This window comes from Tinamus guttatus, unplaced genomic scaffold (assembly GCF_059628265.1).
Source record: "Tinamus guttatus ecotype Peru unplaced genomic scaffold, ASM5962826v1 Tinamus_guttatus_pri_ptg000515l, whole genome shotgun sequence".
NCBI lineage: Eukaryota > Metazoa > Chordata > Aves > Tinamiformes > Tinamidae > Tinamus > Tinamus guttatus.
In genome coordinates this window covers 525,706-552,946 of record NW_028289049.1, presented here as the reverse complement: position 1 = coordinate 552,946, position 27,241 = coordinate 525,706, and the positions used below count along the sequence as shown (strand labels likewise).

The 27,241-nt window shown below is 53.8% G+C and overlaps 1 protein-coding gene across 2 annotated transcripts in view; it reads right to left on the bottom strand.

Moving 5' to 3' along the window:
• Positions 1 to 4,566: 4,566 nt before the first annotated feature.
• Positions 4,567 to 27,241, bottom strand: part of TP73 (tumor protein p73) — a 28,259-nt gene continuing 5,584 nt past the window's right edge. Inside the window, exons 4-14 of one of the 2 annotated variants that reach the window (XM_088533690.1) lie at positions 22,400 to 22,645; positions 10,774 to 10,960; positions 10,316 to 10,431; positions 10,038 to 10,147; positions 9,523 to 9,665; positions 9,092 to 9,180; positions 8,614 to 8,738; positions 8,167 to 8,321; positions 7,547 to 7,679; positions 6,455 to 6,548; positions 4,567 to 4,872 (exon numbers count right to left, since the gene is read on the bottom strand). In XM_088533690.1, the coding sequence (XP_088389816.1) occupies positions 4,567 to 4,872; positions 6,455 to 6,548; positions 7,547 to 7,679; positions 8,167 to 8,321; positions 8,614 to 8,738; positions 9,092 to 9,180; positions 9,523 to 9,665; positions 10,038 to 10,147; positions 10,316 to 10,431; positions 10,774 to 10,960; positions 22,400 to 22,645 (1,704 nt within the window). The remainder of the gene's footprint in view (positions 4,873 to 6,454; positions 6,549 to 7,546; positions 7,680 to 8,166; positions 8,322 to 8,613; positions 8,739 to 9,091; positions 9,181 to 9,522; positions 9,666 to 10,037; positions 10,148 to 10,315; positions 10,432 to 10,773; positions 10,961 to 22,399; positions 22,646 to 27,241) is intronic. The other variant, XM_088533691.1, reaches the window with a different exon arrangement.

Genomic DNA, 27,241 nt, shown 5'->3' with positions numbered 1-27,241 from the left:
TGGTATGAGCGAGTGCCTCTCTTGTCCCTCAGATATGGCCTACTTGAAGGATGCCGACACTGTAGCCGTCAGCATGAAGTTTCCTAGCGGAGCAATTGTTACTTTGGACATCAGCCAGCACTGCACTAGGAGCTGTGATCACAGACTGGAGGTGCGTTCTCGCTTTTTGATAAGTCTCTTGTGTCACCGCAGGCTGGAGTCAGTTCTCCCGAGCGTACGTTTGTGGGGGCCGTGTGTTGTGCCCCACGGATACACCTGCACTCCCCAGAACGGCTCTGTGCCTCCGCACCTTGCAGCAGCTCTTGAAGCTGCAGTCCCTTCTGTCCTGGTGTCCGAGTCTTGCCGCTGCCAACACACGTTCTCTTGGAGCAATAGGCCCCTGTACTACGTCTGCCATCACTGCCATCATGACTAATCCGCAAAGGGGGATACACCTGTCATAGCTCCTAATTTTGGAGCAACTTTTCTGCTTGATACTACAGACCAGGGGCTTTTATAGTCTGGTTAGCTGCTTGAGATCAAAACCAGAGTGATTGTAAAACCTTTTGTTCTCCTTCCTCATCACTGTCGCCCTCGCAGGTTCATGGTTCTCAAGGAGCGTTACGGGTAGATAATCGGAATCCCTTGGGAATTACAGAGCACGGAACCTCTGTGTCCGTGTGTTCGCAGAGCCAGGCCGACCGCTACAGCGACGCGCACAGGGAGCTCTTCCGCCACTTCATCCGGACCCTCAAAGGTAGGGGAAGCTGCAGCGCACGGGGGTTTGCTTCCAGCAAAAAACAAGCTGTGCCAGTGACAGGTGCAACTTGGAGCTAGTGCCTGAGATACCAAGAAAAAAATGGGTAGATGTGCAATAAAAAAATAATAATTGTGTTCTGTTGAAGTCGACTGTGTTTGACGAACAGGAGAGGTGATAGCAGTATTTTCTTTTCAAAGGCTGAGGAAAGGAGCAGTAGGAAAGACAGTCCCTTAACCTTCATGTGGGAGCTGCTGCCGTTTGCAGTCATTAAGCTGCGGTGCAGGCAGGGCTGTGCTAATGCCAGAGTGAGTCCAGGCAGAGCAGACAGAACCTCCGTTTTATCCCGTTTTCCTCATCTCTGCAGGCAAAGAACCTCCTATGATAACCAAAGAGCAGTTTCTCTGGACAATTCAGGTAGCTGCAGCTGCAGAGCAGTCCTGGAGAAATGGATCTGCCGTTGACTTACGGAATGAAGCAATAGATTCGTCTGTAATCAAGACTGAAATAATGTGATGCTCCTGAGGTGGAGGATCACCCTGAGCTGTGTGACGGTGAAGTCTTTTTACCCAGTGATGTCTCCACTGTTACCTTACTTGTGTACAAGACTTCCCTTCTGACACTGCCACTGGAAATGCCCAGGACTCGGAGGCACTTGGAGCTGGAAGGGCTCCGCGCTGGAGCCGCGGGTGCTCCTCAGCGCGGCAGCCGGGACCCTCCGGAGGAGCCGGGCGCGGGTTTGTGCGGGCGGCGTTTTCCTCTGGAGAGCTTTGCCGTGTGCACCGCTCCCTCGGGATAGCAGAGCGCTCCCTTGGGATAGCGCCCGCTCCCTTGGGATAGCACAGCGCTCCCTCGGGATAGCGCCCGCTCCCTTGGGATAGCACAGCGCTCCATTGGGATAGCGCGGCGCTCCCTCGGGATAGCGCCCGCTCCCTCGGGACAGCGCGGCGCTGCCGGGGCCGGGCAGGCGGGACCCCCGAACAGGAGGGCGCAATCCCCGCGCAGCCGAGAGCGCCGAGCCGGCGCGTGCTCGCGGGAGGGCGACTCCTGCGCCCCGTATTTATTATTCCGTGTGCTCTTTTTTAATGGTTTTTCTAAATTTTTGCTATGGATTTCAGACGTATCTGAAAAGCTCCGATTTTCTAACTTTCTTGGAGGGGTGGGGAAGAGGAGCAGGGATTCCACAGCCGTGCTGAGAGGAGGAACCACGGGAAGGCCCTGGGTTCCGAGTATTCCATAGGGAAGCAGCACATGTGGACACTTCTATAATAAATACTGCATTGTTAACAGTTTTCTCCAGAATCAGTCTGTGAATGGGTTAGTGGCCCCGAACAACGACTACGGCTCAGCGGCCTCAGCAATAGCAGTGAGTAGCCATCGGCGCACCTCTGTGTTCCTTGCTCAAATGCAAACCTTGTATGTTAATATTTTAGTAGCAAAAGGAGACTAATAATCGCTTTTCTTGAGTGTAGAAAAGGTGATGATTACATATTTTAAAAATATTTTTTACAGTCCAGCACATTTGGAACATACAGGAAAAGATATAGTGCCTTCAACAACAGGCAAGTCTGCTTTTAAAGCCAGGTTATTTTATCTTTTTATTCCTCTGTTGAGCTCATTGCAGATATCTAGATTTGACTATTCTTGTCTGTATTTCTCATATGCCAGTTATCAAGCTCTTTTGACAGCTTTTTTATTGTATTAAAAGAACAATCTTGCCTTGAGTATTAGTTGGTACATGTCACTTTTCTTCTTGAAAGATTCTTTAATTCTATCACTTTCCAATCCTGTATTTGCAGTATATGGTTAAAACTAGAAATAGCTGAGACATTAATAACTAAACACGATTCTCCCGTGGAAACTGTTTTTAGCAAGTGATTTTTTCCAAAGGGGGAAAGCTGTGTCTTCATGATCAAGATCACGGTCGGTTTCGTGCCCTGTTCTGTGGTCCTTTCTGGAGGAAATGGTTTTGTTCATACAGGAGTGGGCAGCGGCGCTCGCCTCGGCATCGCTCTTGTTTGTGGCTTTCCAGAGCAGCCTCCGGCGCTTCCCGGAGGCTCCCATGGCCCTGCAGAGCGACCCCGGTGCTGGAGAGCACTTTGCCATTCAGTGTAAGTGAGACGTTAGCTGGCAGCTGTTGTCATTGCGACGTGTGCTTTTATTGTGTTACAAAAACAAGATAAAACAAAAAACAAATACAGCTATAAAAATAACACATTTTCCAAAGATAACATTACAAAAAATACCATTCATAACATGGTTGGAGTATATCAATTAATACTGCTGGAAGAAGCCTTAGGTAACATTGCAAACACAAGTGATCGTTTGAAAGCCTTTAAAGCCTTAAAGTGCTTTAAGGAGCTGTTATTTCAGGGCGCGCAGGGGAGGGAGCCCCGGCGCTGCCAGCCCGGAGCGGAGGCAGGAGGAGGCAGGGAGGCCATTCCTGCCCTTTCTGCTTCCCGGCGCTCGGGAATCCGGAGCAGCCCCAGCCTGCGGGAAGCGGCTCCCTATGGTCCCCCTTCCCGGGGGTCCCCTGCCCTTCTCCTGCGGGCTCTGCGTGCGGGAGGGACGCGGTGCCTCCGTGCCCGCTTCCCGCTGAACCGCAGCTCGGGGAGAGCCCGGCGGCAGCAGGCGGGGGAAGCAGCGAGGCCGTAGCCAGCCGCGGGCCAGGGATGCTGCGACCGCCCCGGGACTGCGAGCAGCATCCCTGGAAGCAAAGGGAAAAGGCTGGAGTCGGGCTGGGCTATAAATAAGCTGCAAGAGAGGCAGCTGTGGAGGAGACTTGAGCTAAGAGCAAACAAACTAGAGCGGCCTCGTGCAGCCGCCCCGTCCGTCCCCTTGCACAAAGGCAGGGTCAAGTCTACGGCAAATCATTCCTGGGGGTTGGTGTGACTCGTCCCACGGCTCCTCGCCAGGGCAGGGAGCCGCTCTGCAGAGCTCCGGGTCCCAGACGGAATTCAGCAGCTCACGCCCTGCTCTGCATGAGGGACGCTCAGAGGGGAAATCACTTTAATTGTTCGGTGGATAAGGCCTGAAAACATGATTTCTGCATGTTTGCATGCTGGAGAAGGAAATTAATTTACTTGACACTATAGTGTCTCAGAAGTATCAATTTTTATAGCTTACATGAAAATAAATCTTTTTTTTTCCCCTTACAGCACAATGAGTATACTGTATGTACATTGTGGTCTGTCTATATACACAATTATTTAAGTACACGAACACATGTGTAATTGCCAAATGGGTTGTTTTTCTGCTCTACAAAGCACTGAGGGAGAGAGATACTTCTTGGCAGCCCACCAGGAAAGCAGCTGGGTTGTGTTGCTTTCTATCCCTCGATGGCAGACATGTAAACCACCTCCTTTTTTTTTTCTCCAATGAAGAAGACCTTAGGGTTTGGACTCGCTGAGAATACACAGGTGGGACACACAAGAGGAAAAGGTGAGTTTTGCTAGCAGAACGTACATGCTATCTTTATGCTGCATATGGTTGATGCAGTAAAATATAAAGCAGCGTTACAAACCGGCGAATGTCTCTCCCTGCATTGGAAGATCTCGGCATTCCTTTTCAGGTGTCGTTTCAGCTGCCTTTTCCTTCCCCTTGATCCTCTGATAAAGCCCCTGGAATTTCCTTTCTGGGGAAGATGCCTAATGAAGGGATCAGGATCAGGCTTTCTCCCGTGGCTCGGAGTTCCCGTCCATCCAATGCAACTGCATTTTCAACCAGACACTCAAGGCTGAAAACAACCTGCTGTTTCCACACGGGGTTTCCTCTTTTTCCGTGTTCTTTAAACTCGGTGTCCAGTCTCTTCCCGCTCCTCCCGGAGCCGCTCAGTTGATGTCCCCCTCCGTGAACTCCTCCTTTATGGACTGTTTGCGCGACTTGCAGTCGGGCAGGTCGAAGCCGAAGTCGGCCCAGTCGTCGGCGCCGCGGTTGGGGATGGTGATGGTGTGGCGCACGCGGAAGTGCACGGCCTCCATGACGCGCTGCCGCTGCAGCTCGCCCGCGCCGCCGGGCGCGTTGCCGCCGGGCCGCAGCAGCCCCTGCGCCCCGTAGTCGTGGCTCTGCTTGAGATCCTGCAGGCCCCTCCAGATGGCCATGCGGTACTGCTCCGGGATCTTCAGTGCCCCGAGATCCTGCAAGGACAGCGCGGCTCAGCGGCTCCGCGGAGAGCCCAAGGACAAGGTGGGCGCGAGCTCCGCACGCGCCTCTCATGGCACCATGGCTGTGCCCTGAGGGGTCATTTCTCCTTTGTAACCATGGCCAGCTGAGCGGTTGCTCAAACTTTGCAGGTTAGAAAGCATTTATTGTATTTAGAGGGAAGAGGAGCAGCAAGTTCTCGCTTCACACCAAACCCGTGTGCGACGGGGAGGACGAGGCCCCCCGGTGCCTGACGCAGACTGCGGAGCCGCATGAGCAGCGCCGTGTTCGGCCCCGGCGCCCTCGGCCCCGCGGTGCTGCGCTCGCCCTGCGCCCTGCCCGGGGCTCTCAGCCGCGTTTCCAGGTGAGCCGTGGGGCTGCTCGTGGCTCCGGCTGCCCTGCAGCAACGCGCATTAACGCGCCCACACGGCAGCAGCAGCTCCTCGCTGTGCCGGGCTGCGCTCAGCGCAAAGCCAGAGCTGCAAAACCCGGGGGCTGCATCAGAACAAGCACCACGGCGCCGGAGAGCTGCTCGAGAGCCAACACAGACCCACGGGAGTGTTAACGGGAGAAGACAGCGGGGACGCGATTAGTAACTATGGACTTGGACACACAGCTCAGCAATCTGGGAGCAAGTTTGGACTGCACCAAATGTTTCTTTTGACAGCTTACGGGTAATAACGGAGTTAGTTCAGAAAATGTTTCAAAACCAGACTAAGATTATGCAACTGGCCCCAGCTACCAATGAAAAATCATTGTATCTCCAACAACTGTGTCATCAAAACATGTTCTCGTTATTTTATTTTAGCTGCTGGATAGAAGACAATTGCTACAGACTACAGAGGCAAAACTGAATCAAGGCATGAGCTTTGAGTTGGCCAGAATATTGACTCAAGGACTGATTATGGCTGAAAGGGTTTTTTTTTCCTCTTCTGGCTATGCATGACCTCAGTATTTGCAGCAAGAATTGCACTTTAGCCAAGGATTATAGCACCAAGCCCCTCTTCCCGCTAGCAGCAGAGGGCTGACACACAATGTAATATAGGATATTTCTAACATAGTTCATACAAGTTTTCCTTCTAGTTTAGCCTAACTTGGGCTACTGGATCCCAGGGTTGGAACCCAAAGTCCTGATACTGGTACTGAAATACCAATTCTGTGGCCTTTGGATTATTTTGCTGAGTACCTCAGTTTGTTCTCCTAAACGTTATATGTTAGGATAAAAAAAAAATGCATTTGAGGTCTGATTTGGGGAGCCTTCAGGTCATTTTAGATATCCCAGAAAGAAGTGCACTGAGTTATAATTTTGTTTGTTTTTCCCCATTTTTCTATGAGCTTGTTGGCCTTCGCTTCTGGCTGTCTGGAAGAAGCAAGGGGACAGACTATTGGGGTTGCTACCATGATCTCTGCTAAACCTGAAGGACTGGAAAGGACGACACATATCACGGGGAACGTACAGCTTCTGTGACAAGTTGGTGCACTTTTTTTTTTTTTTCCTTTAAAACTGTTTGTCCTTGCTTTTAAGATCAACAGCTGATAGAAACAAGTGGTAAGAACATATCTTCCCAAAGCATTTACCTCTATGGATAGGTTCTGCAGGTGGTAAATATTCTGTAACCCTTGTGAGGTGAAATAGTCGATGCAGTTTGGACACCCCAATCCTGTTAAAAAACTGCAGAAAAAATTTGGAAAATAAAGTGGCATTAACTTTTTATGAATATAAGCTGTGCTCTCAACCATCCCTGTAGTGGCAAACCGTGCTTCTGCTCATGGAAAACCAAGGAGACTGCAGCAGGCCTCTGCCTCTCAGAACTGGCAGCCCTCCCAAACCCCTGCAACACAGGTGGGGTGCAGGCAAAGGCAAGTCTAGCGGGGAGCTCACTCTGGGATACTCACAGTGTTTGGACAGTTTTCCTTGGGGTGATGCAAAGCCAAAGCATGGCCTAACTTGTCATTAGGGTCAGAGTGAAGACGTTAGTGGGACTATGTTCATTCCCTACATTACTTTTTAGTCCTTCTGATCTTCAGAGGTTTCAGCAGAGTAAGTTTCACTAAATAACCTGAGGGAACTTGAGTTACCTGGAGAAGAGAGGGATGTGCTTTGGTCTGGGCAGTGACAGTCTCTGCAGTGTACACAGACGTTGCACTGGGTACGTTGCACATTAGACTGGGCTGCAGCTGTGCATGTGCCGCCTCCTAATTCTGGCAGGATATCTTCTAAAACATCTATGGTCTTTTTAAAAGACTGGAACATGAGAAAGTGGCTGCAGATCTGATAACATTCCTCGTGGAAATAAATCACGTGGAATGATTTATAGGTATCACCACCGTTAAGGAAGGGGAAGGTGGAAGTTCCACAATGCTTTTTTTTTTTTTTTTGGTGCCAGTTTGACATATAGAAACAGATTATTGTTCACATGTATTTAATTTCTATTGAACAAGGATAGATTACTCGGAGGTGTTTGCAGCCAATACATGTTTCTAATGGTAGTAAGCTGGGCTTTGATTTCTGAGATGAGAATAGTCTATGTGATTTCATGAGCAGTGATTTCTCAGTTGGAACCAGTGGCCAGTTGACCAGTTGCTAGACAGCTCTGAAGGTTAGAGTAAGGGACAACAGCAAGAAACATCAGAGGACAACACACAGCACATATGAGACGTCTTCCCTACCTGACAAGGCTGGGATCAGGGTTGTAGGGTGGAGGAGGGGTGCAGTGTGATCCCGAGACCATTGACTGGGATGAGTGGCCTCCATTCATTTCTCCATTGGGTTGCATGGGGTGACTATTTAACATTCCAGGACCTAAGCAGCAGCCATGTCAACACAACGAATAGATCAGAGTTAGACATAACTCAACCCAAATGGTTATAACCGCCCTGTCCCTCACCAGGGAGTCTACTGACAGGCAGGGAGAGCCCACAGTGAGCGTTGGCTGTGTGAGCACTAGCTTGAGGACTGCGGGGTTTGAGCCAACTGTGTCTGATCCCACTACCTTCCTCTGAGAGCTTCTACAAGATCTGCTGCAGACATAACAGTTACACCACGAATCCCCTCTCATCCCAAGAAATGCCAGTGGCATTTGCAAAAGTCTTTCCCAAGTGCCTCAGCTGTGGAGCGGTTCCAGGTAGGTGCTGGCTACCAACACAACCTGCCTGGCCTTTGCCTGCAACGCTTCTGCTTTGGCGTGGGCTTTGAGAAGGGGTGCAAGGCAAGGAGAGCTCAGCTCGGGGCTTGGGGCAGCTCCGGGGCTGCCTCTGGGCTGCAGGAAGCGGTGACACGGGGACCTTACCCATTGGCCCCAGGCTGGGCGCCGGGTTGGAGCCGTGCTGCGGGGGCTGCCCCACCAGCTGGTTGACAGACGGCAGCTTGTTCATTCCTCCTCCATGAACTTTATTCATAGGCGAAAGGACAGGACCGTAGGATGAAGCTGTCTGCAGGTGACTCCTACCCAAGACACAAAGCAGTCGGTGACCTCCAGCAGGAAGGACGGGAGCCCCCCTCCCTTCCCCAGAGCTCCCTTCTGGCTGGGCTTTCTGATTTTCCGGGCTGAGGTTTCAGCCAGCAGTACCAGTGCAAACTGTGGCAGCAAAAAAAGCTCCTTTGCACTGCTGGCAGCCGGGGGCAAATCGCCCCGTGCTGAACTGGCTGCCATCGGGAACAGCTGCTGGAGGGCTCCGCGCAGCCACACGGCCAGCGCTGGACTCAGCGCCTCGCTGGCTGCTCTGCTGGTACTCACTGCCTTTGCAGGAGCTGCTGCTGCTGCTGCCGGTAGGAGTCAACCAGCTGCTGGGGGACCAGCTCCACCAGCTCCAGGCTCTCCTTTATCTTCATCAGGATCTCGAAGTTCTCCCGGCCTCGCACCTGGAAGAGGGAACAAGTCCAGGCCTTCACTTTGGCCCATCTCACCTGGCCCTTTCCCATGGCCCTTTTCTCTACCCAGTCCTGCAGGGCAAAATGCCTCTGCAACCAGTGAATGGTCAAGGCTCCAGGACTCCCTCAGACACATTCATTTACAGATGTTTTCCCCCTTGTTTCTAGCCTCCTCTCAGCCCGATGGGCCAAGCTGCTGGCCCCCCGTCTGCCGCATGCTCTGTCTCCTCCAGGCACGGCCTCTCATCCTTCCCGACACTTTATCCCCACGGCGTTTTGCTCAGAGGGCACAAAGTCACAACTGTCCTAAGCTGTGGAGACCAGCGTGGCTCACAGACACTTACTGGCACGTAGTACATCTCCTCCTCCCCATGTCTGCGCTTCTTAATGCCAGCCCCCAGTGCTGGGATCCCCTGCGGGCTCTGTTTGAAAGCTGGGAAGGAGAAAGGAAAAAATGTTAGTGGGAAACAAAAGCCAAATGTCTCTCTGGGAGCTGCCGTGGCCTAGCTCCTCCTGGCAGTGGGCTAACCTCTACTGAAAACAAGGAAACAACTGCCTTCTGCAGACTTAGTCTGACACATGCCAAAGATGCTCTCTGTTTCAGGACTTGTGGCTGTGGGAATTGTTTTTTGTGTTCTTGGTGACAAAAGTTTGAGCTTGTGCAGCACAACGACTGGCTGAGCCAGGAAAGGAGAGTGACACAGAAACAGCCGTGGTGCTCGGAGCAGCAGGGGCAGCACCCTGGGCACCCAGCTCTCCTGGCAAGAGGACTCACTGCGTTTGTTGGCGCTGCCGTTTTTAGCAGCGCTCTCGTTCAGCGCTTGCTGCTCTCGGTAATGGTCCTCATCAGCTTTCCGGTCTCGGCCGGGACAGGCGCAGATCCGTCCTTCAAACGACCTCCTTCCCAGGACCTGGCCACTGCCAGGAGAGAAAAGTCAATGAGGTTGTTTCTTCTAGGGAGTTTCACGTCAGTTCAAGCCAACACTTGGTGGTATGGCTCAAAGAGCCCCAGTAAAGTCTCCCATGGGTATTATCAGGTATAGGGAACCTGTCTGCTGAGAGCAGGAGTTTCCTATAAGGGACGAGTGATTCCTGGGGCAGAGGAGGGGTGCAGCTGTGCTGGGTCAGCCATGCCGTGTGCTGCCACCTCCCCTTCCCAAGAGGGGCTCCTGGAGCACATGTCCAGGGAGGAATCACCTGCGTCCCTGCTCCCTTTCGAGGCCCCCAGCCCTCTTGGCAGCAGGGAAGGAGCCTGCCCTGGGTAGGGATGTTGCTGTGACAGCGACTCACTCTCTCGTTTCCAAGGTTATGATGATGAGGATGGGTCTCCTGTTCATTCCTCCCACGCAGCTGCTATTGCACATGAAGTTGTACAGAATAGTGGTGAACTCGGTCCCCACCTGCCCCGGAGAGGAGAGCAGACACTGAGCAAGGAGCGAAAAATCGACAGTCCTGTGTGTGAGGTCTGCCAGGACAATGTTTGTCTCCCCATGGCTACCCCATGGCACTGGCAGACCAAGGCAAATGCTGGCTCTGCTTTCCCATCCCCCTGGAAGCAAACGCGGTACCTGTGGGGGCTCGTAGGGCACCATCACACTCTGCCTGCCCGTGACAGGGTCGTCCACGTACTGGGAGAGGTTGTTGCCTTCCACGCGGATCAGGTGGCTGGCAGGGGCGGCCTGGCCTGCCAAGGGGAAGGTCAGCGTTAGCCGAGGGCGCTGGCCTTGCCCTCCCGCGCAGGGCACCGCGAGGGGCAGCGTCCCCGGCCCTTAGGAGCTCGCTGCCTTGCCTGGGTCCCCTTCATCCTCCTCACCAACACCTGAGCAGTGGGGCTGGAGGTGCTGGGGCTCCTGCTGCGAATCTGCAGATCCCCAGGAGCCCCCAGCCAGCTGGGCATGGCCGGGCACACGGTGCTGCTGGCTGCAGAGGAGCAGGAGCTCCCCAGGCCGTGGCCATGGGCGCAGCGGGCAGCACCGCTGCCCTCCTCGGCCCCGTCCCCAGTGCGGGGAGCAGGGCCAGCACTCACCATCGTTGAAGTCGCGGCCGAGCTCGTGGTTGGGGCAGCGCTTCACCACCTCCGTCACGTGCTCTGCCTTCTTGTAGACGGGCATGGCCCGGACGATGGTGCCCGGCGGCGGCGGGGTGGACACCTTGATCTGGATGGGACATGTCTTGGCAATCTGGCAGTAGAGTTTCTTCAGCAGAGGGGAGTACTGGAAAAGAGGAGACCTGCATTCGTATGGCGCAGGAAGAGGGAAGAGCTGGAGGTGCTGGGGGTGCAAAACGCAGGGGGGGCAGAATGGACTGCTGGGCTCCTGCTGCCCCCTGCACGAAGCAGCGCAGGGTTCGGGCACAGCTCTCCCTCCTGCATCTGCCCGCAGCTCCAGCCACCTGCTTCATCGTCTCTCAGCTCTGGGCTCCTCAGTGGCACCAGGTGAAAGCCGTCAGGAACTCCCGACTAGAAGAAGCCAGAGGCACTGCTGCCTTCCAGCTGCCTCGCCTGTGGAAGGAGGGAGCGCTCCGAACACACACACAGTCCCTTTGCCCTGGGACAGCCTGCAGGGAGGGCTGCCGCAATGGGGGACCTGCGGGTGCAGCAGCAACAGTCACCAGCACCGAGGCCGGGCGAGAAGGAGCTGCCGACCCCTTCCAAGGTAGGCAGCGACACGGCGCTGGGGGGGCAGCGGCCGTCCCTCCCCCTGCAGCGGGTGGCCCAGCTCACGTGCGGGAGGACCTGGTTCCCTCCTGCTCCCCTGTCCATGCCGCTTCCCAGCTCCCAAAGACTCTGTTTGCGCTGCAGGAGCCCACCCCGGCTGCGCGGGGAGAGGGAAGCCAGGCCCTGCATGGCAGGGCATGTTTCTGCTCCAAGGATTTTATCTCACCCCCACAACACATGCTTTATGCCAAAAAAATACCACCATGCAGAACGCTCACGAGGATGTTAAAGCTTGTCCTGAGCCATCAAAATACAGGTGTGCGAAGGCTGGCGAGGTTCCTTCTGCCTGGCTGTGCTGTGAGAAGCCCCCTCGGCCTTGCCGGGGGTCTAGTCCGGAGCCAGGGCTGCCCGGAGGTGTTTGTGTCCCAGGCACTTCCCCTGCTCGGAGCAGGAGGCTGCTCTGCTCTGCTTCGTGTTTCATGCTCCCTCTGCCCTCCCTGTCCAAGCAGGATACACTCCGTGACTTCAGTGACTGTTTCCCTTCCCATGAATGACTGTTCCCTCCTGCCATCATTTTCTCTGCCTTTTCTTTTGCAAACCACCCTCCATCACGCCTTGCACAGCTAGATAGGCACATACCACCATGTGAAATGCAAGGGGGTAACATGAAGAAGGAAACAAGAAATAAAAGCTATTTTCAGGTGGTATTTGAAAACAAGTTCAGAGAAGATATAGAGGGAAGAGGTCAGTACTGAGGCTGTTAAAGCTTTCATGCAACCAACGCTGAATTCACAAAATGTTGGTCAGCAGCAGAGATATCGGCAAGGGAAAGCAAGCGAGCTGGCGGGAAACATCCACGGGTAGTTCCTGGTTTTGCATTATGAGGAACAGCAGGACACCGTTGTCATTAGAGGGTGCAATCCCCAAGAGAGTGATCTGGAGGAACAGCACGAAGCCGTGTGACAGCAAGGATGAACCCTGGACACGGAGTGGTGCGGATTTGCCAGGAGACACGGGCTGCTTAGGAACACTGGGACTCACTGGAACGTCCAGATCCTGCTCCAACAGCTGGGAACTGTGACCACATCCCAACTCTGCTACAGTCACATCCATTTCATTACCCTGGAATTGCAAACAGAGGCTCTTTCTGGAAGATACCGAGATCCCATCTGCCTGGGTAGAAGAGACGTGTTCTTGTACTGCTTTAGCCCGTGTAACCATTTGGGCTCTGCGTGACTTGGGTCTAACACGCTCATTCTGAGGAAAGGACGAGGCAAAACAAGGGTTATTTGGAGGGGGTTCTTCCTTGCCAGGTGTTAAAATACTGACAACTTCTGTCAGAGGATTCTTTCATGTAGACATTCCCGGGCAGTCCCCAACATGCCTGGGAAATAAAACTGCTCTGGAAGAGCAGAAGTGCATTATGGCAAGTTCTTTGGTAACAAATTCTCTCATTATACCATGTTATGACACGGATAAATCTCTGTTAAATAGCACAGCGATTGCCCTGCAGGGAGAAAGGCTGCCGCTCAACGCAGGCATGCCTCCGCTGATAACCTTATCATGTCTTAACAGCTCCAGCGCTGCCTTCAAAGATCCTTCAACAATAACAAACTATTCTTTTAAGGAACTCCGTGCTGATAACTCTGGGCGAGGAACATGCGCTCGGTACCCTGGGTGCTCCTGCGCGCAGCGGGCACGGCGGCCGCGGGCAGCCCGGCACGGCCGCGCGCGGAGCCCTGGCCCCGTTCCAGGGGAGCTGTCCCTGGTCTGTGCGGAGCAGAGCGATGCTCGATGCTCGCTGCGCTCTGGGACCGGTGTCTGCGCAGGGAGCACCAGCGCAGGACAGCCCAGCGCAGCCCCCAGCAGGACCTGTGTACTGGCGCTTACAGGCTTAATCCGAAAATCTTCTTCTCATCCACACAACAGCTTGAACATCTTCTGCCTCTGGGTCCCTCCTTCCTTTTTCTTTTCTTTTCCTTTTTCTCCCAGTTCTACCCTTTGGATAGCTAGTAGCCTCCTTCCCAATAACGTTACTACTGCAGTAGTTCTGCTCGTTGAAGGCAGTCGGAGCTTGTCTTCTGTTGCATGCCTGGAGAGCAGAGGTTCAGATGCTGACGGGGCTCATGGGCATTGGCACGGCAGGAGCAGCCACTAGCAGCCGTGTCACTGTGATCTGCTCGAGCTCGGGCGCTCGTGCAGAGCGCGTGTTCCGATGGCCAGAGCTGCGTGTTCCAGGCAGCCGTCAGCATGAGCCGACCCTCACTTGCTGCTTTCAAATTTATAATGCCCCCCGTTTTACTGCTTCTTCTCTGCAAATGCAATCGGTCTTGCAGTGCAAGTCCGGAGCAACAGCAAGGATTGCAAAGGCCAAAGTCCTTGCACCTCAGCAGCCTTGCACTATTGCAGTATGCTGGCCTCAGCCCTGCTTCTCTAGCGAGTCGGTGTCCCCAGGCCTCCTTAGAGGGGTTTATTTCATCTCTGCTGCCAAAGCCGAGTCCTCGTGGATACCCCGGTGTGCCCGGCCCCGCAGGACACCCCTGCTGCCATCGGCCCCGGCAGAGACTCCTCGCCTCTCTGTGCCAAGGCTTGTCTTGGTGCTCCCGTAACTGTATCCACGACAATGTTTTGCACCTTGCAAGGTCCAAAGGGGACAAATTCCCACAAGAAATCATGAAGCTTAATATGGTTATATCTGTGAAAAAGCACTAGAATTAACTCATAACTTCTCTGCTGCAAATGTCCAAGACCCACTCTGGAAAAGGACACTTTGCCATGTAGACCTGTAGCTATTTCTCCTGGGCAGGAAGCAAGAGATGAGGTGTTTTTCCCCTAGTATGTTGAAAGCCTCACACAAGAGGTAATCTAAGTCTGCGTGAAAACACCTAGTAGAAAAGTCCATCTCGCCCAGCTCCTCTCTGGGCAGCAGAACCGCTATGAGGATGTGTCCCAACAGAGTCTGAACTGATAAAATCTTATTTATCTTCAACTGTTGACACCGAAGCGTCTAGACTTGCCTGCTTCAGGAGGCCTGTAGCCAAGTTCTTCTTTCTCTCTTGAAGGAAATGATTTGCTCAACAATTACTTTTTCCACAAATCCTCCCCCTCCTCCCTAGCAGCCTCCTCCTCCTCCTCTTTTACATTCCAGTCTCCTCATTAGTTCTACTCAGGACGTGTCCAGGACTGCAGTCAATGGATCCCAATAAAGCCACTAGCCTGGCAAGAGAAAGAGAAGAAAAGCGCTGCCTCCGGCTGCTAATTTCCTTGCGCTCCCCAGCAAGCAGCTGTGGAGCTGCATCCTGGGACAGGTTTGGACAGATCGCAGTGGAGAGGTGATAATAATGTGTCTGTCATCTTACTCAGACATGTACCATCTTGCAAACCGCAAATACCGTTAACCGGCTCGGACGAATCTGTTACGACAGATCCTGGAAGACATGCCGACTGCAGAGATTATTTTTTTTCTTTCTAATTTTTTTAATAACAATTTTTTAAATCATTGGCCTATATAACTTCTCACTGAGCTGGAAATTCCTTCCCAAGTTACTTTCTTGCTCTTTTCCTATGAGTTGGGGCTTGGATATGCCCAGTACATCCCTCTGCCAAGCAGGTCAGCATCCCGCAGTGCTGATACGCACCGGCCACATCGAGCCCCAGCTCTGGATATTTTGGTTCTGTGACAAGTCCTGCATTGCAGCTCAGTGCCATCCAAAAAGTAAATCAGAAAATCAGCAACGCTGTTCTCTTATGCTGCATGGGTGCTTTTGTGCATATGGTGACTGAGCTGGGAAGGAAGGAAGAACGATGGTTTGGGAATCCAACTGCTGCTGAAAAAGCAATGCAAAAAAAAAAATCAGAGCAAAAAGATGCAGTCCTGGAGGAGCGCTGCTGTCATTGTTAGCATCACTGTCACTCAGAGCCTTCCAGCATCCCGAGCAGCACAGGGACCTGCTGTTCCTAGGGCGTTCCACATGTGTGGGCGCAGCTGGGGACACTGAGTCTTACATAACAGACCCCAGGCAAGATGCTCTTTCTCATCTCCTGTATTACAAAACTGTCCCTCTGCTCCTGTTCACCACTGCTGGTTCAAGAACCAACAGGGACTGTTTTCAAGAACCAACAGTGCAAAGTTGCCCTTTTTGCATCTTTCTACCCTCCCGGGCTCCCACAGCATTCACCCCTTGGCTGAGCAGCTCGCAGCAGCTCGCTGGGAGTGCCGTGAACTCTGCAAGCACTTGGCAGTGGCAGCAGGAATCCTCCTTGCAGACCTTGAAGAGCCTCAGTCTGCACTCCTGGCTCCCAGAGCTGCGTTGCCAGCACTCATGCCACGCTCAGAGGGGAATTTCCATCCTTAGTTTTGCACATAGAAGGCTCCTGGTTAAAGCAGTTGCCAGACTGGCCTTGCAGGACTCGCGGCAGTGGCTGAAGGTGCCCACCAAGGAGGACGCACACCGTGGTTGTATCCTTACTGCAGCACTGAGCTTCGGGAAGCAGACAAAAGCCAGGGATCACAAATACTGATCCATAGGCTCGGCTCTTAGAGCTACCAGGTCCCTGCCCAGGGCTGGCCTCAAGGTTTCCTCCCCGTGCCCGGCTCCTCGTCTGCTCTCCTCTGGCTCACCGGCAGGCAGTGGAGGAGAGGTTTTCATAACCACGCGAGCTCTGGCTGTATGCAGATGTGTGCCGGGGTAGCTGCCCTTCATGCATGCAAGCGCATGTTCTCCCCTGCGAAAACAGGCTCCAAGAACGCTCTCAGATGCATTTCTCGTGGTGCTGAACAGAGCCTCAAGCGGTAAAATCCCTCTGCGTCCCCCAGCGTAACGGCAGACAGACGTGTGGCCCTTCCCAAGGGCGTTTGCTGGGATCCCTGGGACCCCGGCCGGAGCGTGAGGAGCTCCCCGGCCTGACGCCAGCGGGGACTCAGCGCACGCTGCGATGTGGAAGCACCAGCCAGGGTCGCTCTAGGGCCAGCCCTTGGAAACACTGCACCTCTGCAGTCTACGTGGTATTGACTCCTCTGGTTGACTCCATGTGTTCCCAGCCTGTTTCCTCAGTGCGTTGCAAATCCAAACGCGCACCAGAGCCGGCCAGAACACATGCCACCATTTTCCATAGCAACCTCATTTCTCCCAGCGCATCCTATCTCATCTTTGCAGTAGTCCCTGCAGGAGAACGTTACCTGCTTGCAGGAGAGGCAGTTGCCAGTAAGTCATTCCCTTGACCTGCACATACCATACACGTTCAAGATAGTGGAGCTGATAGCGCAGTCATGTTGGAACATCGCACACCAAATTCCATTGCCTTTTTTTTCCCTCAATTTCATTGTGTCTGGAGCTCCTGGAGCCTCATCCACACCCTGCTAAGGCTCATGGAAAGCCTCCAGTGGGCTGGCTTCAATGGGCTTTGGAGCAGGCTGATGCTGAGGTTGCTTTCCTATTTCTGGCATGCTAAAATATCCACGTTCTTCTGCCCAGCTACTTGGATAAAAACAAAGATGTTTATGGCTCGGATGTAGAAAGCACTGAGCCACACATGCCCCTTATTAACTTCCAGGCTGCTGGTGTGAGACATGAACATCTACACAATAAAATGAGGTGCCAGGAGATGGTTTCAGGAGGAGGGTGAGGTTCATTTTCTACAGATAATCCTGAAGACTTTTCACTCCTCTTTACAGCTGCTTCTCTACCTCCACGTACTTCAGCCAGGAATCAGCAAGGCACTGCCTATCTCCCACAACACCAATTATTTCAATCCTCCCCTTTCAGTCACTGTCCGATAAATCATCTCGCTCGCACCGTATTGAACCTCCCGCTGCAGTTTGTGTGGTGTAAAGAGCACTGGATTCAGGAAAGCCTGCGCTCCCTGCGCCCTCCCGCTGGCCAGGCACGGGCACACAGACTGGTTTCCCTTGGGAACTGCTCCATTATGTCCCTCATGGGCTTGGCCACAGCCCTGGGGACGCAGAGCTTCCCGCGGCGGGTGGCTGTCACCAAGGGGGTGGCCATGGCCGTGCCTGCCCCTTGGCTCGGGGCAAGAGCCCGGGGAGGCTGCGGCCACCAGCGCCTGCTCCCGCTCGGCAGCGCCGGGGCTCTCATGCGGGAGCAGGAACCCCGTGGCGCACGGCTCCACAGCCGGCCGCATCGACAGGGAGGCCGCGGGAGGCCAAAGACCCTATTAACAGTTCTGCTGGCTTCGGCCGCACGCTAACCTCCGAGAAGGGAGAGCTCACGGAGCCACCTCAAACCAGACTCGAGAAAAATACTAATTATCTATCAGTTACCAGCTGGCCAGCGTGGCGAGGGGCTGCCGGCGAGAACACAGCCACGAGCGGCTCCCAGGCCGAGCGTGCCCGGGCAGCGCCGCGGATGCGCGGGCCGCGAGCTCCCGGCGCGCGGGCAGGCTGCCGGCGTGCCCCGTCCTGCAGCGCCGCCGAAACCGCCTGCCCGAGGGGCTGCTGCTGCGCGGGGAAAAACTTATTTGCAGCGTCTGTTCAAACTCACAGCTCTGCTGATAAGAAAACCATTAAAAATGAAAAACAAATAAAGTTTGCGGCCTTGCAGGCTTCAGAGAGAACAGACCGGGACCAAGAGCCCCGGTTTGTTGCAAAGTTTGTGGTGGTCAGAGCACAGCCCAGGGACTCAGGAATCCCCTCGCACCCACCTGGCGCCTGGAAGCTTTGCACAGAGAGGAACCAGTCCTGGCAAGTGCAAGTCCCAGATCTGCGCTCAGGGTCCTCATCCCTTCTCCATCTGACTGGTTCATAATTTTAGAAATTCACCATTTTTAAGGCTAGAAAAAAAACAAATCATGATCCTCTGGTTTGATTTCTTTCATGGCAGGCCTAAGACCCCTGCTTACTAGTACTGCATTAAGTCAGCAGTATCTGCTCGAAGTAAAGCTTATCTTTTAGAAAGATACGTGAACTCCTCATTTAAATACCTCAGGAGCTGGAGAATCCACCACATTCCTTGGTAAATTGTTCCTATGGCTAATTACCCTCACTGTTAAAAAATTTCCACCTTGTTTCTAGTCTGAATTTGCCTGGCTGCAGCTTCCAAGCACTTCATCTCATTACGTCTTTTTCTATTAGATTAAAGAGCTGTCTGCTATCAGAAATCATCTCCTATGTAGGTACTTGCAGCCTGTATCAGGCCACTCTTACTCTTCCTTTGGAGAACTTAAATACACTGAGGTCCTTTGGTATCTCCCTACAAGGCATGTGCTCCAAATCTTTCATCTGCTTTGGATCTCCCTCTCCAATCTTTCCTATTTTGTCAACAGGCTTCCGAAGGGTGGACACAGGCGCTGCATTCTCTAAGGCAGTGGTCTCAGCAATGACACAGTCATGGGTAACCTTGTCTCCCCAGCTCTCCTGCTTAGGCTCCCGTTGCTCCAGTGCACAGGCAGCTCACGGCCAAACAGTTCTTTGACCAGGTCCCCCAGGCTCCTTCAATGTCTCCTCTCCTAAACATGGGGCCAGGCCATGCTGTTAACGCCTCTGCTGTGCTGCCTGCATCAGCTGAGTTGTCTCCAACACTATTTACAATTTTACGTTTGACCTGCAGGCTTTGCCAAAAATTAATTCATAGATTTTCAAGACTATGGGTAATGGCACTGCAGAGCAGGATGTCCAAGAGGGTCCCGTGGGACCGGGGAGCATCCTTTTGTACATGGGATGTGATTCCCAGCCACATCTCCTTTTCCAGCTGTGAACTGTGCTATCCTGAGTATGGATAATACTGACTCTCCTCTTTGGAGTATCCAGAGGAATTCAACTGAAATCATGAAAAAGGTGAGTCTATTAGGTTAGTTAGATGCTTTTATAATCAAAGCCGATGGCTGTGTCTAAGAACCATGCCAAAGAGTTTGGCAAGATTATTTCCACAGCATGATGTGGGTTAGCATTGCCTATGCATCCCACTTTGGGTTCTTCCTTGGCTGAATCTGAATGATTTGCCCCCAGATCCCCGCACAGACCTCCTGACCTGGCACAGTCTTCTCCCCTCAGCCTGGAGGGCTCCCCAGTGCTCTCAAACGGCAGGACGGACCCCGGGGAATTCACGGTGAACTATTCCAGTGTTCCTGCTCTAGGTTCTTTGGCACAGTTATCCTTAAACTATTTAAAAGCCACGAGGCTTCCTCAGCTACTGATGAAACGGGAAGTATTTTTTCTTGTCGTTTCGTTCCGAGTGCTGAATGGAATTGTTCATGGCTTTGATGCACCAGGATGGGGCCTGCAGCTCTTGTCAGCTGCAGCTCTTGTCTTGTCCCAGCCCTACTGGCCACAACTTTCAGCTTTCCTTGCCAACCGACTGTATTTCCCGTTCTGACTTGTACACTTGCATTACCATATGCACTGGCATTACTTATATAGCGGATCTTACTGCACACATATATCATTATTTACATATTGACTGACTTGACAGTATATGACATATGTTTTTGGCTGAATTCGTTCCCCTCTTAACCATGACAGATTTTTAAATGTAGCAGTTTTAATTTTTAATGGTGCAATATTGTTTCTTCAGTATATAATGCAACATTAAACAGCTCCCAGTCCTTCTTCATGTTTAACTATGTTTCTTTCAGCTTTGCTCTGGCTCTGAGAGCATCAAATATCTACGTTACTTTATCAGATTGGGTTCTTTTGGCTCCCCTGGCTCTTTCCTGCAGGCAGATACACATTCTTGGGTGCAGGGCTCACAGGTACGGGACGATGCTGACACAGTTTGAGCTCAGTGTAACTGGAGCCCTGAGGGGACCCCAGGCCCCTGGTCACTGCTCTGCCGCAGCAGAAGGCCATTGCTTTCTCCCGCCAGGTATAACCAATTGCTCCTTGTGTGTGCAGCAACGTATGCTCAGGAGAAGGTTGTGGGCTGGAGTGGGTGCTGTGTGGGTGACGACCCGTGCAGGGTCCATCAGCAGAACAAGGACGTGCCTGAGCCTCTGCTCCCAGCAACAGCAGCAGCCGGTCCCAGGAGCCACTCGGCACTTCCAGGCGGACACGGCTGCCAGCAGGACAGCGGGTCCCCAAGAAGATGGCTCCAGCGAGGGAACCGTGCAGTCACGTCATGGGCACCCGGCTCGGGAAGCATCTCGCTGCTCCATCTTTCGCTGGCCCAGAGACGAGAGGCCAAAACGGCCCCAGTGGCTTTTTTGATTTACTCACTGCAGCTGCAAAATTCATCATCTGGGTGAGGGAAGGGTATGTCCTTACTGCCAAATAAAGGTGAGCAGAGAGCGTATTTTTCAAAGCAGTCCTCTCCCTGCTCTGACACGTGTGAGCAGACGCTGTCCAGAGAGGGATCCTGCAGGAATCCCGCAGCTCCCAGCCCGGCTGTGCTCTCAGATGCGGCGGCAGCGCGGCCTGCGGCTCCTCTCCATCACAGAACTACCCACAAGTGCCTCCAGCTAGCGACAGCAGCAAGCGCGAGGCCGTGAGACACTTCCCAGCCCTCTTCCTTCCACGTCAGGACAGCTAGAAGCAGACCCACCGCACGAGCGAGTGTTCTGATTCCACTCACACGTTTCTGGTTTCCAGAATCACCACGGACGAGCACAGCCTTCACCTCTGGATCCTCCTCACCAGGGCCAGCTTGGTCCTGGGGTTTCAGCGGGACATCCCGTCTCCTGGACACCCCTGGCCGCACAGTCTGCACTGCCACCCGCAGAAGCCACCAGCAGGACCCAGCAGGCAGCCCCACCGGGACAGAGTGCCAGGCCGGGTCGCGGGGCCGCTGCGCACGGGCACCAAAGGGGCTTCTGGCTACGGTGGAAAGGGCTTTCTTGGCAATTAAACACATCAGCTTCCAGAAATAAAAGTAATTTTCACACCATGGGCTGCTATATTGCTCCTGGTCTGCTCTGCCTGTTTAGTGATAATGGCGAGTGTTGGGCTCCAAGGAAACCCCATTGCTGCCTCTCTGTGCCAGCTGTCTCACCTCAGCGTTCGGGCTCTGCTGACATTTCCCAGGGGAGAAAAGCCTTTCTGGGGTGTGAACGGGAGAGATCTCCCAGGCACTCGGGTGGCAGAAACCCGAGGGGTGCTGCAGTGCTGGGTGAGCAGGCTTTGAGGTGCACACTTCACTGCCAGAGAAACATCCATACCCGAAATAACAGCTGCAAATGCTCTCTAAAAAAACATAGGAGCGGCTTCATACGAACACAAAAGCCAGGATGTGACTTTAGAATCTCTGCCCATTAAAAAAAAAAAAAAAAGGAAAGAACTGTTGTATTCTCCAAATAATCCCGAGGCCCCCTGTTCTGCCCAGAGACTCCTCTGACTGCCTTTAGGACACGCAGTAGAATCTACACTGGGGCACGCAGGAGGAGCAGGCTGCTGTGCTCCTGTCTCCCAGGGCATGATGCTGTGCAGGGAGGCATCTGTGACTCAAATCTGCTTCGCTGTTTTGCTGTGGCTTCTAGAGATTAAGTCATTCTTCTGATACGTGAAATGAAACAGGATTACAAATGAAAAGCCAGAATTCAAGGCAAAGCAAAGAACAGCTCCGGGAGGTCAGAGCAAAGGTCCTTCAAGCCCATCTCTGACAGCGGCTGCTGGCAAATGCTTAGGGAAAAAACTATGAGAACAAGGCAGGTAGTTCTCAGTACATTCTTCCAACTTTATGATTTTCAGAGACATTTACCTACAGTTTAGGGAATTCCTGACCTGGGGTTATATTCCAATGACTGCACTTTCCCGTTTGGAAAAAAAAATACAAATCTCCAGTGTAAGCATTGATGATTCCTGCCTCTTCTGCTTTCCAAGGTCAGACTCTCTGTGCTGCCTGCCCAGCTGTCAGAACCCCCTGCCAGGCTGCACAAAACCCACGCATCTTGCAGCGGATCCTGCACCGGCGGCCGCGCACGGACGTGTCCTGTGCATCCCTCCACAAACCAACACCAACACATTCACGTGCTCGCAGCAGAGCCGCTGAGAACATATACAGCACTAGCAAACTTCTCTTTAGTGAAGGCAAGAACACATGCAACTTACTGTCCAAGTGGCTGACTTGGCCGTGCTGGATTGCTGGAAAGTCACCTCAAAGTGGTGGGGACCAGGGTAGTCAGTGTTGGAGGGGATGACGGGAGCTGGGGACATGGCGTCGAAGGTAGAGCTGGGCTGCGAGTAGGGTGAATGCGTTGGGACATTGGAGGTGTGCTCGGAGCTGTAGGGGCTGGTGGAGGCTGCTCTGCTGCCGATGCTCTGATCCATGCTGTTGTTCAGCAAATTAAACTGGGACTGGAGGAAGGGAAAAGGGGAGGAGGGAAAAAAAGAAAACACCAGCCAGTTTAGAGACATGGAAACCTCAGCTACACTTCTTCAGGACTTCAGGTGTCCTGTTACAGCTCCCTTAAAGGGGCAGCGTGCTGGGAAGTCAACCAAAATAGTTGTTCTGGGTTGGTTTGCTTCTTAAACAGGTCACCACTTGTGCAAAGGATAAACTTAATACATGTAAATCATCCCCTTTTATCAGCTCCATCCTCACTGAAGGCAGCGAGTCGCCAAGGTTCTTGCATTTCTAGAGCCTTGGACCACGCTAAACAGCACTTTTGGTAGCGGGGGGATTGGCTCGCTGTTGGGAACAGGCACACATTTTCCATGAAGGGCTAAGACGTGGGAAGAGTCCTGCTGAACCGAGCGGGAAATGGCGATCACCATCCTGCACAGAGGACGCTGCTGAGCGCCTGGACAACGACGCACAAGGACGCGTTGCCCGCGAGGTTGGATTTCCTTCTGGAACGCAGTAGCTCCAGCAGCAGTGCGGGTTTCCCTACGGGAGCGCTCGTGGCGGCGCTCCCGGCTCCACGGCACAGCCGGGACGAGGGCAGAGCTCCAGCTCCCGCCGTGCCAGGGCTCCTGCCCCTGCTCCCGAGCGCGGCGCCCGGCCGGGCTCCTGGCTGCGCGAGCGCAGATCCCCTTTCCCAAGGGCAGGAAGGCTTTGCTCGCCAGCGGCGCCGCGGATCCCTCCGGCGCTCCGGTGTCCAGCACCAGCGCGAGGGAAGCGGCCGCGCGCGGAGGCCTCATCCTGCAGTGCCAGGGCCTCAGCACGGCCCGGGCCGCGCGGCTCCCGCCGGCAGCAGCGGGAGGACCCGCGCTCGCTGTGGCACCTTGTGCCCTGCCTTCGAGCCGGGACTTTGTCCCCTGAGATGGCTCTAACCCGGGACAACCTGAGGCTGCGGAGAGCAGCGCAGGTGGCCGCCCGCTGCCACCGTGGCCCCGGGCAAACCCACCTCCTTGCACCGCACTGCCCGGGGCTGTTCCTCCTCCCGCTGAACCCCCAGCGCCAGCCATTCCCACTGCGAGCGGGCAGCTCGCTCCTGCGCAGGCACAGCCTAGCAAAGCGGCGCTCAAAGGCAGACTTAATCTTTCCTCTGAAAATCTGACAAAAAGTCCATTTTGTCATGGCAGAGAAATAAACTAATACTAAAATAATCACATTTAGCTGTTCCTCAGGCAAGCAAGCCGCTTGCTCTCACAGCAGGCAGAATGTTTTTGTTTTCCAGCCTGCTGGAGGGTTTTTCTTCAGGCATTTCCAAGGGAGCAGCATCCTGGAAAGGCCAGGGTTTTTCTTCAGGCATTTCCAAGGGAGCAGCATCCTGGAAAGGCCAGGGGCAGCTCCGTTGCTCTGCTGGTTCCCACGCACCGCGGAGATGCCCTCGCGCCGCCGCTCCGGGGCTCCCGGCTCCAGAGCCGCGAGGCTCCCGGCTCCGGGATCGGGGACGTGTTTTAACTTGGGAAGCAAAGCTCGCCCGGCCGGCACAGCAATGCAGAACGCGTTACACACGATCCTCCTTCTCCAGGAGAGCTCTCCTGCTGCCTGCATCTCTCACAAGGTCGTTGGAGTCGGTGACTAAGTGGAGGAATGCTGAACAAGATCCGACTTGCTTTAACAAATACAGCCATCTTCTCCCCTAAAACATGTGCATAAACCCCTCTATTCCCTCTCACTGCTCTATAAATAGCCTCGCCAGAGAGAAACAATTTTTCCACAATTCCAGAATTTACCTGGAGAAGAGGGTACAAGAGACTTGAGCAAACAGATGCTGAGGTGCACGTGGCCGCCAGCCCCGCTCGGGAGGAAAGGGCAGCGAGGAGCCCGCCGGGCCGCACGGCGCCGCGCTGAGCACCCCGGCACGACGGGAGGGAAAGGATCTGTCCTTTGGGAAAGGAAAGGATGTCTCCTTTGGGAAGGCTCTCCTCCAGGAGCCTTCCTGGGCGCACACGGAGCGCAGCACAAACGGGGCTCTGTTCCTAGCACAGCTCTCACCTGCACCACGCGGATCGCGGATCCCAGCGTGTTGGTGCTGAGGCTCTGCACGGGTGACAAAACCAGCCTGTGCACCGGGGGGAAAGACCTCCCTCCAACTCATGCAGTTTCTTTGCATGTTTAACAGTTTTACAGGCAGCCAGCTTCACCCTGGTAATGGAATAGATCTGCTACAAAGCCAAAGGCATAACCCTCAAATATGTATTCATATATATGAACAGATAGATAGATAGATGAATATATTGTAATTTTTAGCAGTGATACTCCAAGTCAGGTACAGTGGGTAAAACAACTAACTTGCTTTTAGGAATGATGGCATTTTGGAACCTTTCCTTTAAAAAAGAAGTCCTGCACACAAGTGTTTGTGTGCACACACATAAACAGATGCACATGTTCACATGTTTACACACGAGTGTGCGCATTCACAAGACTGCAGCAGGGATACTGCAAAGGATTACAGCACCACCCGTACGTGTGTGTTTTGCATCACACACATAAGACAAAAAGGAGAAATTAAACAATTTCTGGTCATGAAGTACAGCACTACACCTTTCCATTCATGCCTGTGACTATGTCTATCTCTACATCTATTTTTTTACCAACGAATAAAAGAAGAAAAGCACTCAAGGAAAGCAGGTTCGTTATTTTTAAGGGTGTGCAAAAGGAAGTCTTTGAGTCTGCTTTCCCCAATGGACACAACAGTTTGAACCTACGAGGGGCTGGGCAGCCTGTGCCCAAAACCATTTACCCTGAAGATTTAAACCATACTGGAGACCCTGCAAAGCACAACACACGGTTCACACAAAACGGGAGATATCAACCAAGCACCACAGCCGTAACCATCCTGATCCGACACGCTTTATCTTTCACAACACACAGGTTGCCTCCTGGTGCCCAAAGAGCACCACATCCTTGGTGCACCCGATGGCAAAGACGAAGGATTCCTGCCCGCCCAGCCCTTCCTGGAAACCCACTGCCCTTCCAACCAGCCCTGCGTCGCACACTGGACATTTCTGGAGCAGCAACGGGAATAAAAGCTCGGAAAACATGATGAGAACATGCATTTTTGCCGAGCCTTTTCTTTGGCAGCAGAGGACAACCCCAAATAAGAAATAACAAGGCAAATCCCATTAATAAAAAGTAGCACCTACCGTGGTATAATGCTGCATTGGGTCGCTAATGTACAGCATTTTAGTCTTCCTGGAATTTATGGATAATGGGGAACTTTCCCACCACCGGAGTCATGGGGTCAGGGGGAGATGGAGGAAACCAGCGGGGTTTTAGGGAGCATGCAACACTGGACCACGAGGAGCGGGGCCGGCAGCGGCAGCGCCAGGGATGCTGCGCTGGCCACCCGTGTGCCGTTTGTTGGCTTTTTTGCTTTTTTCATCTCCCTTAGTTCTGTCAACTCGCTGCATCCAACAACAAAACTGGGCCCACCCCTTTCTGACGACTGCGAAGCGCGGGGCAGGCCCCAGCTTGCCCAGCGCTGGCCGGGCTGCACCACGCGGCCGGCAAGGGGAGCGCGGGGGTCCCAGAGCCCGTGGCCACGGGGACGGTTTGCGCTGGCCGGCGCGCTCGGCACCGTGATAACGCCGCAGGTTGCACCCTGGGGCCGGACGCGCCGCCCCCGGGCCCTCCATCCGCCCCAGCCTGTGCCCTGGCTCTTCTTTCTGCTCGTTTTGGTGGCACAGCAGCTGCGTTAGAGCACACCGCCAGCCCGCGGCCCAGACCCCCTTCGGCTCAAACGCTCCTGGAGGGCACACGGATAAAAACCCCCGAGAGGAGGGAGTCACAGAGCCAGGGCCGTGGGCCAAGCGGCACCGATCCTGTTTGATCCACTGATCCAACAGGAATGGACTCAGCGGGGAGAGCACACTGCCTATCGAGGACCTTCTTGGAGGTTTGGAGCAAGGGAACAACCAGTTGAGAGACACATGCTTCATGCCCACTAGGAAACGCTCTTGTGTTCCCTATCATGCCATATTATTTCACTGGATTTAATATTCCTTGCTGGAACGATCTGAGCCTGGACGCTCGGATGCTCACAGCGCAGCTGGCAGGCCCATCCCAGGGCTCCATGGACACAAGCTGCTGTCTGCAGGCTTGGAGCAGTCGGTCCTGCCTGTTGGCAGGAAGCTTTTCCCGCATCGCATCCCCGTGCTCCGCCGCGCTGCTGCGCGCAGAGCGATGGTGAAGCCTGAGAGGAGGCTCTGCCACAGGATGTGTTTACGTGGCCTCTCCTGCAGGTGCTTTCACTTCACCATCAGCCTCCTGCCACGGCTGGCAGAGCCAGGTGCCTGCCGAGCTCCTCTAACGGGTGCCTCTTACACCTGAACAACAACAGAGCCTATTTCAGCACCTGGGGTGGAAACCACACCAAGAGTTTGCGAGCAGGAGGACTCACCAGCTCCAGTATAGGGCTCCCTGCCTACAGCCAGCCAAATTCCCTCTCAATTTGGACTGCTGGGGGAGTGCTGTTCATGTCGGCCAGGCTTCATTGTGGAGGTCAGCCCCTGACACAGGTAAGCAGCTCAGAGAATGGCTTGTCACATTTTGAAGATGGA